Source organism: Vulpes lagopus, chromosome 5 (assembly GCF_018345385.1).
Source record: "Vulpes lagopus strain Blue_001 chromosome 5, ASM1834538v1, whole genome shotgun sequence".
Lineage (NCBI taxonomy): Eukaryota > Metazoa > Chordata > Mammalia > Carnivora > Canidae > Vulpes > Vulpes lagopus.
In genome coordinates, this window is record NC_054828.1 from 108379360 (window position 1) to 108393049 (window position 13690).

At 33.4% G+C, this 13690-nt stretch overlaps 1 protein-coding gene across 1 annotated transcript in view; it reads right to left on the minus strand.

Annotated features, from left to right (window-relative positions):
• Nucleotides 1-3343: 3343 nt before the first annotated feature.
• The window catches only part of YIPF4 (Yip1 domain family member 4), a 30739-nt gene continuing 20392 nt past the window's right edge, over nucleotides 3344-13690 (minus strand). Inside the window, exons 5-6 of the mRNA XM_041756621.1 lie at nucleotides 10108-10221; nucleotides 3344-7004 (exon numbers count right to left, since the gene is read on the minus strand). Coding sequence (XP_041612555.1) covers nucleotides 6867-7004; nucleotides 10108-10221 — 252 coding nt within the window. The 3' untranslated portion in view covers nucleotides 3344-6866. The remainder of the gene's footprint in view (nucleotides 7005-10107; nucleotides 10222-13690) is intronic.

Consider the following 13690-nt stretch of genomic DNA (forward strand, 5'->3'; position numbering starts at 1 on the left):
GTAATTTGGTATATTTCTGGAAACTCTCCTGTTTCATTATCTAAATGACTTCAGGATCCCTGGGTGGCACAGCGGTTTGGCACCTGCCTTTGGCTCAGGGCGCGATCCTGGAGACCCGGGATCGAATCCCATATCAGGCTCCCGGTGCATGGAGCCTGCTTCTCCCTCCGCCTGTGTCTCTGCCTCTCTCTCTCTCTGTGACTATAATAAAAAAAAAAAAAAAAAAATGACTTCAGTATTATTATTAATAGGTAATATATTAGCTAATGTTTACTGACTACTAGGACAATTCAAAGGATGACAGCCCTCTGAGCCTTAATTATTTTATATTAATGTTTAGTACTTGAAAGCCTAAAACAAACAGTGGGCTTTAAAAAGTAGAAAAGATTAAAAAGGAAAGCAAAGATGTTTCCCTTATTTATATAATGGACTGTGGTAAAAAGCAACTCCTATGTTGCTAAATGGCAGCACTGCTATTATTCTATGTTGTAAGGAAACAAACACTAGATTCGGGGTTTGGAGACAAACTCTTAACTGGTAGGTCAACAGTGTTATTTTATACAATCCTTTCTTAGGTCTAATTTCCTCATCTGGATAGTGGGAAATAATTATACTCATTAAGTGATCTCTAAGTTTTGCCTAACTTTAACACTCTTAAAGACTAATAATTATGGCCACTGGTTTTGAAATTCATTAGATGTGGACTTGAATTCAGGATTCAGCAATCAGTTCATGTATTCATTCACAAAGTACTGGGGATACACTGATGAACATGTCAGAAAATGTCCCTGTTCCAGTGCATCTGGCATTACAGTGGAAATTAATAATTTTTAAAAAGGTGGTATAATTTACCTATGTTAAATGTATAACTTGTCTAAAACAGTTTTAAAAAATTTTAGGACTGCATTATAACACACATACAGAAAAGACTTAAAACATAAGCTTAACGTGATATTAAAAACTAAACATCCATGAAAAAATTCCTTTTCATGACTCTTTCCAAATACAAACCATCTCCTTCCATATTAAGGGTAACCGCTAATCTTTTATGGTGGTCACTTTATTTTTTATAAAAATGACTTTGCCAATTGGATTGTGGTAGCAGTTCTACAACTATACAAACTTACTAAAAACTATCTGTATACTTATGTATATATTACTGTATACTTATGATGGATGTACTTTGTGGCATGCAGTATATACCTCATTAACGCTGCTTTAAAAAGACTTTGTACCTCAGTAAGTATCTCTAAACACTATTGCTTAATACTGCCTGTGTTTGAACTTCATATAAATGTAGTAATACAGAAGTTCTTTGGCTTCTGCTTTCACTCATAATGCTCTCCATGTTCTTACTTATGGCTCCAGTCATTCATGCATTTTCATTGCATAACATTCCACTGGATTATACCTATTTATCCACTCTATGTTGATAGACATGCTATTTCCAATTTTTGGCTATTATGAATCATGTTACTATGCACATGTCTCTTGTGGCATATGTACAACCATATCTGTTGGGTATAGGTCTAGAATTGTATATATTAGCTTTTAATATTAAAAACACATTTCTGATACTGTAGTCCTGACAAAGAAAACAGCTTAGAATGTCAGGTATGGACAGCTGCCAACTTAACCTGTTCAATTTCATGAACTACTCAACTTCAGCCAAACGTGTTTTCATTTCCTTCTACGTATCCACTATTCCCTCTGCCTGGTTAGTCCTCCCTCCTATTTCTGCCTACTTAACTTTTACTTATCCCCAAGATTTTAGCTTAATCATCATTGCCTAAGGGAAGGCTTTTTTCATTTTTTTTCAATTATACATTATCTTGATACCCCAGATTTATACTTATTTCTGCATGTCTTGCCATTGTTTTACAACTTGTAAAACTAACTGGCTATCTCTCCAACAATACTGGCTCATTAAAGTTAGGGTGTACATGTGTGGTTTTTATATATCAATGTATCCTTGCACCTAGCACAGTGCCCACCACATACAAAGGGGTCAATAAATAGTTGATGAATATCTATCATCTCTTCACATTCACGGTACCTAATTTAAATGCTGTTTCTTCTGAATGTCTTGTTCTTACCATCCTTTAAAAGTAAAATTTTATTAAGCAAAAAAATTGTTCTAAGTCCCATGGGGCAAAGAAGATTGACTTACGAGGGACTTAGCAACTAGGCCCATCATCATGAACAAGAGAATAATTCTGCATAAGGATTACAAATCCTGGAGTGTTTCATTATCAAATGATGCATACTATTTAAGGGATACTTCACATAGCAACTGATTAATTCCACAAAAGTGAGTAGGGGCATTATAAAATCAAGCAAAAGTAAGGAATTTCAATCATTTACCTTCAACAATGAGTGCTTATTAATATGAACAGCACCAATCCACTTTCATATTATCTTTTTTCTTTTTGTCACCAGCTGATAAATTTCCTCTATAACCAGTCATTCTGTGTAATTGATCCTGAATAAATACTTTGGTAAGCTTTTTTTGCTTGTTCAGTTTTTAATAAAAATCGCTAAGTGGCAGATACTGTAGAAAAACCAAGGTTTCTGTTCTTGATATACATAATTTACTTATATTCCAAGTGTTGATTTAACAAAATTATCAAAATTATTACAGGTAGCAAAGTTTATTTCCAACTATATTAATAACCTTCACATGCTCTAATTACAAGTTAAATGCAAAATATTTTATAAAAAATATTTTTCCCTATTAAATTCTAACTTATACCACCGAACTGTCCAGAAGGAATATAAGAACTTTTTTCAAGTACCTGCACACTATAAATATTTTTTAAAATATTTTATTTACTTATTTATTCATGAGCAACACAGAGACAGAGAGAGAGGGAGAGGCAGAGACAGGCAGAGGGAGAAGCAGGCTCCATGCAGGGAGCCCCATGTGGGACTCGATCCCGGGACTCCAGGATCATGCCTTGAGCCGAAGGCAGATGCTTAACCACTGAGCCACCCAAGTGTTTCTATAAATATTTTCAAAGTTAAAACTTGTATATACTAAAACTGAAAATAAGTTGAAAATAATTGAAACTGAAACTAAGAAAAGTTAAAACCACGGTTACTACCAACACAAAATATAAAACTGGGAATTATTTTAATAATACCATTAAAAAATTTATTTATTTATTGGAGAGAGAAAGCACATGCAGGGAGGGGAAGAGGGAGACAATCTCAAGCAGGCTCACAGCTGAGCATGGAGCCTGATGTGGCCTCAATCTCACAACCCTCAGATCATGACCTGAACCAAAATTAAGAGTCGAACACTGAATTCACTGACCATCCAGGCACCCCTTAATCAACCTGACAATCTTTCCTTTAATTAACCTCTAAGTTGCAACCTGAGCATATTGAAAGAATTTCAAATGAGAAACCTAATCTTAAACTTCATGTTTAATAATATGGCTTGTACAGAGAATTCTTTCAGAATCACTACCCTCCATAAAGACACAGTACGGTCTAAAATTTATATCAGTTTGTTACAAAGAAAATATATTCACAAGTGGAACTTTCTTCAGAAAATATCATGCTTTGAAGTTCAAAGATATAAGGATGTCTAGCCTTTACTGATGTCAAAATCTTATTTTGGGATTTACTTAAAAAAGAGGCAACAGATTCTCAAACATACAAACTACTGCCAGGAAATCATACAAATGAGAAATAAAGAAGAAATTGTAATTCGGTTTCTAAAGGGAAATTAAAATGTAGTATAAAGTAAGATCCAACACATGGATTCCATTAAGGAAATCATTTATGAAAAAGGATGATAAAACACTTATTTTATGTTATCAGAGCAGAGAATTGCTGAGGGTGATTTTTAGCTCTATTAAAACTTATTTCAGACTGCCAGGCCATACAACCAGAAAGAACTGTATTAACACAAGCCTCTGATGTGCGGTTGTCCAACCACAAAAAAGAAAAATAAAAAAGAATTGTACAAGAGGTGCCTGTAGAGCATGAGACTCCTAATTTCAGGGTTGTGAGTTCAAGCCCCATGTTGGGTGTAGAGATTACTTAAAAATAAAATCTTAAAACAAAACAAAACCAGTATTGTATGGAAGATATTATAACAAAACTTAAAAATGTGTCACAATTCCCTAAAGCCTAAAACCAGCTAAAATATGCATAAAAATGTAAAAGATAAATAAATAGTAATCATCTTAAAATATTCAATTAGTTTTGCCAAATATGAAAAATACTGTTTATTAGTTTGTAGGGCATTATTTTATCCAATGTTTAATTACATTGGAATTTTTAAAAATCTGACTAAATTTTAAACAATAAACAAAACTGTCTACCTCATTATTTTAAGTTAATGCAAATTTTCACTAATTTAAAACTCTACATTAGCATTTTAATATTTGGGGAAGTTTTAGAAACACATATTATTATATACAAAACTGCCTTATAGACCTTAGAAATAAGCAAGTTTAATAATGGTTCATAAAACTTTACAAATCTAACTTGTGGTCTTTAATACAATGCAAATTATATAGATTTTTATTTTTAATCAAAATTTCAATTATTTTACAATCAATCTGAAACAGAAGTAAATATGTCTCATAATTCTCCTTTTAAGGATTAACTTTCACCACGATTACTAAAGGTGATAATACACACACACACACACTCTAGAAGAGACAATATGGCTAATTCTATCTTAAAAATACTAATGAACCTGTAATTAGGTTGGAATTATGATTTAAAATTAATATCATTTAGAAAATATTACTATATAAAAATTCAAGGAAAGGACATTGTCAAAGTCAGCTTATGGTTAATAGTACTGTATCTTGTAAAAATGTACAAATTATGTTTCCAAACTGACAATCTATTTTAACTGCTTTGCTCATTAGCACACAAAGATGTTGGTTGGGCTTGAAACATTATAAACTGTATCTATACAAACCCTAACCAGGGTAGTTCTCAGGATTAAATGCTAATATTTTTAAAATACTATTTTAGAACACAAATATCTTATTTTATTTTACATCATTAGAGAATAAACATGATCCACATATGAAACTTTTCACCTTAAAGAAATGATAGCTTAAAAAAATTAAACCATTTTTTGATAGAATGGATCCCAAAATGCCTTGACTTATTGTTTAAATAAAATAGTACCCCCTGGTACCAACTTCTCAGCTTCTTAGGGAAGATTCCAAGTTCAACACAATGAACACTAAATATAATAATCCACTTTAACAAAGTACTTACTTTAGGAATTCCTTACAAGTGACAAATGTTTATTTTATAGCTGTTGCTTCTGTAGTTATTGATCTTTCCTCACAATTTCATATTATTTTAGGTTCTAGAAATTCTATCCCTCTGGTGCTTCTATCTGTTGTCTTAAACTTGTTTAAGAAAATCATCATATGTAATTTTCACATTATCCTGTCTCAAAGATAGCTTCATAGTTTTCCTGCAGGTTTTTTTTTTTCTTTTTCTTTTCTTCTTTTCTTTTTTTTTTATGTGGGGGAGAGGGATGAAAGGAGGAGAGATGAGCTCGATACCTTGCTAATTTGAAGACTTGTTTCAGAGTTGCTGGATATTTCCCGACATAGTTAGTTGCTAAAGGAATACATACTAAAGGATGGGTATAGCCATGTCATGTTAGCACATTTAAGACAGCAGTTACCTCTTCCAGCTGAGACCAGAAATGATAATACAATAATTTGCTAATAGTTATCAGGCATTTGCTATTTTATGGACATCAATAAAATATTTTATCTACTTTACAAAGTACACCTACAGTCTATGAAATAATTGGAATAAAAATTTCACTAGTCAAAATTTCTTAATATTTCCCTTAGCAAATACTGTACATTTGTTAGAGGACCTGATACATGTTAGTAATACAGGACAAGTTGTTATAAAACAAAACACACAGCTGGGAAGCATTTTATTTTTTTCTACTTCATATAACATTGTTCAGGACAAGATTTTAAAGTCTCTTTCCAGCAACTTTTATGACTTAGAAGTACCACTTAAAAATATTTATTGATGCTATAAATACTACTATTTTTCTACATATTAACAATTTTTATAATGCCATATCCATTATACCTCCTGTTGCTTTGGTCAGAAAGATAAACGAAACTGAAATCAGGTATTTAGGTATTCAAAAATGGTTTTTCAAAGCACACCCAAGCAAACCAAATCTGTATCAGCAATTGTTAAAATTAGTTTTAGTTGTTATTAGAGCTTAATAAGGACATACTGAAGCACATACGAGATTTTTAAAATTATATACAATTTAAAAAACAATTTGAATTTATAAATAAAAAGAATGGCCAAATTAATGGTTAAGCATCAGATTTAAAATATCTTAACTTTTAGGCTATTCAGAAATATATTTTGTGGATAATAAGAATTATTTCATAAATATATATGTATAAATATAAATATATATCTACAGGATCTGCGATGCAGGAGAAAACCCTTTAAAAAAAATTGCACTTTTAGATTATCAGGATGCTGCCATATTTACCCTTTGAATGAAATATAATTACCATTCCAGGTGTTTTTGGCACAAGTTTTTAGGTGAATATTGACACAACCTTAAAAACACAATGCTTTTATATTTTATTCACTGGAATATGAAGAATCAAACAGAATTTGGAATTCTGACCAAAAAAAATTCAGGTAACTGCAAATGCTTATTTAATTAAATACAAAAAAGTATGGTTTTAAAAAGACCTCAAACCTGCCTTTACATGTGGAACATGTAAAATTTTACCAGCAACAGGTTTTCTTCAATCATCTCAGCAAGAATTCCCAGACTACACACAAGTTTAATATTGTCTTTTTCTACCCATGTATGACTTAGATCACACCCCAGTATATAAAGACAAAAAATAAATGTATAGTAAAAAGATTGGATAAATCAGGAGAGGCTTTTTGGTCTTGAATTCTTCACCCACTAACAATGAAGCAGCGCTGTAGGCAGCCCAAAATACACCAAACAGCTTTAAAAAAACAAACAAAAAAGACAAAAGGCAGCATATTAGCAAGTCAATTAACATTTTAGGTATCAGAGAATAAAATAACATTTACGATATTTTCTTAAAATAACCGTGACAACCAATTGTGATAAACAGTAAAACTTATTGAGAATGTTTAAAATTAAAGAATGTTTAAAATTTAAGAATGTTTTTCCTTGCTCTGTTCCTTGGTCTTATGCAAATGAAGTCTTTTGTTATCAAACCTGTCTAATCATAGGAATCCCTTGCCTATTAAAGAGAGAGAATCCTGAGGGGTGCCTGGCTGGCTCAGTTGTCAGAGCATGAGACTCTTGATCTCAGGATTGTAAGTCTGAGCCCCACATTGGTTGTGGAGATTACTTAAAAATAAAATCTTAAAAACAAAACAAAATGAGAATCCTGGGATTCATTCTAGCTCCGCTGAATCAAAATCACTAAGGGAAGGGTCTTGTTATCATTCTTTTTAACAGTGTCCCTGGTGATTTAAGATAAGGAAACTTTTGGCCAATTGCTTAAAGAAATTTGACTGCTGAAAGAAAATGAATTGATCATTACAAAGTAAACCTTTTCCTGTTTCTTCTTCTAAGAAGTAGGAAAACAGACTAAGTGAAAATTTTAGACAATGTTTATTAAGTATTAACAGCATTTTCTCATGAATTGGTAAAAGTACAGTGTTAAAAGAAAAAATAATATTTGGTCAAGAGTTTAATTAAATAAAATGTACCTTGGTTTTCTGATTATACACATACCTAAACTTAAATTATTTCCCTGGAATATTATATAGTACTCATTGATATAGACACTTAACAGCATTTTATATAAAGTAAAATGAAAGGAAGAACTTCAAAGGCAAAAAACAAGGAAAGTATGATGGAAAAAGACTTGGCACAGGGTAGGATTTCTCAATCTCTCACTATTGTCATTTGCGGGCTGAATAATTGTTGTGAGAAGCTGTACTGTGCATTGTAGGATTTTGGCAGTATCTCTGGCCTCTCTACCTACTACATACTACTAATACGATTCCACTCCTAACCCATTTGTGATACCCAAAGAAGTCTCCAGAAATGGCCAAATGTCCTCAGGTGACAAAATCACTTGAGAACCACTGGTAGAGAGGTCAAAAATAAACACTGGCAGACTGAAAATATATTTGAGATGGTCCAATTTTCTATTGTGCTTTTTAAATTAAAATAAACTACAAAACATTTTAAACTTTCAGAAAAGTATAGGGAAATATGTAAGATTACGATCAAACTGCATTTGTATGTCATATATTTTTTGTTATAAATAAATGATTAAAGGTTGGTAAGAGTTATAGAGATTTAATGTTAAAAAAACAGTACTGTATTCTAATGCTAGATTTAAATGACAAGGGTTTTGTAACATATTTCTCAACAAAACAAATCTCAAACATATAATAGCTCACTATACAAAGAAGATTAAACGATTAGGAAAAAATTGGCAGAGAAAAATCTGAAGTTTAAAACAATTGTATCCTAAATTTTTAACAATGTAAAAGACTTTGCCATTTTATAAAAATACATTAGTTTCAGCTAAACTCGATTACTAAAAGTGACCAGAGGACACACAGTTTTAGCAATTTTGGGAGTAGTCTCAGAAATACTCAAATAGGCTTTAACCCAAGTTAAAATAACACACAAACAGGAAGGATCCTGAATGATTCAGTAAAGTGGTATGTTCACTAGATAATTAAATGCCAGCAATGGAGCTAGCTTCTGCACTGCAAGACTTTTAAACTAAGTGCTAATAATGCCAATTAAAAACAAAAAACAACTTTAGGATTAGAATAGAGAGGAAAGAATGATTTCTACTTAGTCTCTAAAGTATTCAAGCAGTTCTAGCATACAAAGATGTTCTCAAAATATTCTTGTGTGCCTACTCTGTTATCAAGTATATATACTTTACCACCTAGCTAACACATCTTAAAAAATAGTTGTCAAGCTTTCCAATTTGCAGGGGTGTATAAGAAAAGATCTCTCCCCAAGACAGGCAGCAAGTAAGGGGAACAATCAGAATTTGAATTTAGAACTGACTAGTTCCAAAATCCATACTCTTCTCAATACCGAATGCTTATATGTTAGTATTAGCCTGTAAGTACTCAATACTAAAAGAATCATTTCTTTTTTTTTTTAATTTTTATTTATTTATGATAGTCATCAGAGAGAGAGAGAGAGGCAGAGACATAGGCAGAAGGAGAAGCAGGCTCCATGCACCAGGAGCCCGATGTGGGACTCGATCCTGGGTCTCCAGGATAGCGCCCTGGGCCAAAGGCAGGCGCTAAACCGCTGCGCCACCCAGGGTTCCCTCATTTCTTTTATATTAAAATTAGTAATCAACTTTAAATAAAACGAAATGTCATAAAAATTAAGTGGTTCTACTTAAAAACAAATAATACTTTAATGTGAAGGCTACATAATGGCAGTTCTGAAAGTGGTGGTTTTAAGAAAGTCTATATTTTTTCACAAAGAAAAGAATTACATTCATTGTGTAATATACATACATATAACATTTATTTCTCAAAGTTGTTCAAAATTAATAAATACCAAAATTGAATTTATTTTACTACTTATTAGTACTTAATATTATCAGTAAATGTTTAATATAGGCACATATGTTAATGTAAATTTAACACAGAATGGAGAAATTCCAATCTCTGCAATACAGAAAAGCCAATTTTTTACAACATGTCTATGAAATTTGATAATGAAGTTATTATTCAAATAGGAGCAAGTTATTAAATAAATGCCCAGTAAAATTTAAAATAAGTATCTCCCACAAAATCTAAGTCATGTGAAGTTGTATTACAAAGAAAATAAAAATTCAATCTTAAAAAAATTATCTGAGTGTAATATCCTGTAGTCTTATTTGCTCTTTGTTTTTTACTACCCCCCTCCAACATACAATATATTTCTGGCAATTAAAATGGGAAAATAAAAGAAATACAACTGGCAAAAACAATGAGTGAGATCACTGTCCCAAAACACTTAAAAATGTTTGATAGTTACAATGCTTTAGGTAGATAACTAGTAAACTTTTGTTCCTGGAAAACAATGATCATTCTACTTACTTTTATAAGAGTAGACACCACTTCAAATGATCCAACCACCAAAAGTATAGGAGCTATTACAATGAGAGGAAGTAGTGAATATCCAATAACTCCAAGAACTTGGCCATAGGCAACCTGTGAATTTTAAAGTTTAAACAAATGTCATAGAAATCAAAATAATTACATTAATCACTACTGAACATTACATATCTTGGTTGTACTTACATAAACGTGACGAGAAGAAATCATGAAGTATCATATGCTTTATATTTCAAATTATCATAATCTGCTATGTTCCTAGACAGTCTCATAAACTCATCAACTTTCTGATGATACCCAAATCTACATTTCTAGCCCCTTCTCCCTTTTGAGACTTACATATCCAATTATCTTCATTATACCTACAGTATACTTTCTCACTACTTACGTTAAGTTGTAGAAGGATTATTTAAAGGGACCACAACCATCTTTTTTTTTTTTTTTTTTTTTTTTATTTACTTATGATAGTCACAGAGAGAGAGAGAGAGGCAGAGACACAGGCAGAGGGAGAAGCAGGCTCCATGCACCGGGAGCCCGATGTGGGATTCGATCCCGGGTCTCCAGGATCGCGCCCTGGGCCAAAGGCAAGCGCCAAACTGCTGCGCCACCCAGGGATCCCCCACAACCATCTTATTTAAACAAAAAATTCAAGGTCTAGCGGCATCTGGGTGGTTCAGGGTTGAGCTGCTGCCTTTGGCTCCGGTTGTGATCCCAGAATCCTGAAATCAAGTTTTGCACTCTGCCTATATTGCTGCCCCTCTCTCTGTGTCCCTCATGAATAAATAAAATCTTTAAAAAAAAAAATTCAATGTCTAGAGAAGCTACATGTGACAAATGCAGACTAAAAGGGAAGGGAAGGCAGGCAGGAGAGACTGAAAGAAAAAATACTTAATGGCTACAGCATGCCAAATTCTGTAATAGATCAAGACAGATTAAATAGACCAACAATCCTATTCACTAGGTATTACTGCCTCCATTATGAAGAAACTGCATTTTAGAAAGACAAAGTACTTTGTTTAGGAAAGCAAAGCTGATGGGAGAAAGAGTTCAAATTAATATCTAGGTCTCTCTTTAAGATTTTACTTGAGAAAGAGAGTGTTCAAGCACATGAGTAGGAGGGAGGATAGAAGGATAGAGGGAGAAGTAGACTCCCTGCTGAGTGTGGAGTCTGACAGAAGGCTCCCATCCTAGGATGGTGAGATCATGACTTGAGCCAAAGGCAGATGCTTAACTGACTGAGCCAGGCCCTTAAGATCTAGGTCTCTTAACTCTTACATCAATAATCCTAAATTGCTAAAACATTTACTGATATCTATTTTCATGTAAATATTATACAGGGTTGTATCAAAGATACAACAAATAATATGTGAACAAATATAATTTTAAGTCTCTATCGAATTATTTTAAATTTTCATATGTAGAATGAAAAAGTTTCATAAATAAATGTTATTTTAAAGTTTTATTTAAAAAAAAAAACAAAAAAAAAATAAAGTCTTATTTATTTGAGAAGGGGAAGAGAGAACAGGGAGAGGAGCAGAGAGGGAAGGACAAGCAGACTACCCCCTGAGCAGGGAGCCCAATGTGGGGCTTGATCCCAGGACCCTGAGACCATGGCCAGAGCCAAAGGCAGATGCCTAACCCACTGAGCCACCCAGGTGCCCCAATAAATGTTATTCTAAATTTATTCAACAGTTTTAGGTTAAAATGATGGATTGAACACATTTATCTAATATTATTACCTCTTGAAACTATACTAAAAGGGAAGGGGGAAAAAACTATCTAATCTATCTAATTTACCTACCTACCTACATGGCGCAGGGGGGTAGCAAGGCAGAGGGAGAGAGTCTCAAGCAGAGTCCATGCAGAGTGGGAGCCTAATTTGGGGCTTGAATTCAGGATCCTGAGAGTACAACCAGAGCAAAACCAAGATTTGGATACCCAAGGGACTGCATCACTCAGTTGCCCCCCGAAAAATCTTTTTAAAAAAGGCATAAACAATGGAAGCTAAACCATTAAATAATCATGGGATGTAAAAACATTGTACACACCTGGGAGAAACAAAGTAATAGTAAAATCCAGAGGCTATATAGGTTGGTCATTGTATAAAGGAGGACTGATTCCTAACTGATATATTAAAAATTTATAAACCTAAAGGTACATCTCAGCACTCACCACAGGAAGTGATAAGTAAAGGCTCAATGGGCTGTGGATGAAACCCCTGAGCACTCTAAGAACACAGATAATGCAGATCAAGTTCATTCTCATTACTCATATACCTTAGTCTATTCATAATAATTTAAGCCCCAAAGTACATATGAAATCATGAATAAAATGGGAAAAAAAATAACACTATCAAAAGGACCAGGAACAAAAGTCTGATTTTAAACTCTGTAGGTTTAGATCAGACACATGAAAAAAAGAGAATGAGTGTAATGAAAGAAAAGCCATTTGTAAGAATCAAAGTGTTATTTTGTGTAAGATAACTCTATTATTTGGAGAAAATAAAGTTTGATGAAAGCTATTTCCTCATCTTTATAGTAATTTCCAGTTGTGACACTTTATGAATGATGGTATCTTCATATCATTCTTTGCATTCTCCCTAGTGTATAATTATATATTCTATATCATGAAATAAAAGTATGTTGTTTTATTATATTAATAAATGACAATTTTATTTTTTAAAGATTTTACTTATGTATTTGAGAGAGAACACAAGCAGGGGCAGGGACAATGGGAAAGGGACAAGCAGACTCCCTGCTAAGCAGGAAATCTGACATGGGGCTCAATCCCAGGACCCCAAGGTCATGACCCAAACTGAAGGCAGATACCTTTACCAACTGAGCCACCTGGGCACCCCAACATAATTTTCTTTAAAAAAAGAGGCTTCTACAGAAGAGCAGGACATGGGACAATAGCAACATAATTTTGGAAGCTGGAAAACAGATGAAAAAGAGCTAAGTAACTGACTTGGCAGATCTTTCTACAAAATGTGAAAAAAAGGGCTCAAGGCCTCTGCATTTAGCAATCAACGCTCATGGAGTCAGCACCCACAAGGTAACTCTGCCTGAGATCCACTCTGCTTTATTCTTTCCACAGAATAAACTGTTAAGAGAAGAGAGGAAAAAAAAGAATAAACTCGTAGAATTCCTAGGAATCCAGTCTTGTTTAATGGGGCAGCAGTTCTCAAAGTGTGCCTCATGGGCCATGGAGGGTCCCAGAGACTCTTCCAGCAGATGAAGGTCAAAACTATTTTCTATAAAAATAATAAAACATTTTTTGGCTTCTCACTGGGTTCACATTGGTACTAACAAGGAAAAACAACAGTGGGTAAAACGTGCTACTTTATCCTGAATCAAGGTGGCACAACTATATTAGTAGTTACTGTACTCTTTACTACTACACAATCACAGAAAAAGAAAAAAAAGCTAGTTTCACTAAGAATGTCCTTAATGAAGGGGGTACCTGAGTGGCTCAGTAGTTGAGTGTCTCCCTTTGGCTCAGGTCATGATCCTGGGGTCCTGGGATTGAGTCCCACATCAAGCTCCCTGCAGGGAGCCTGCTTCTC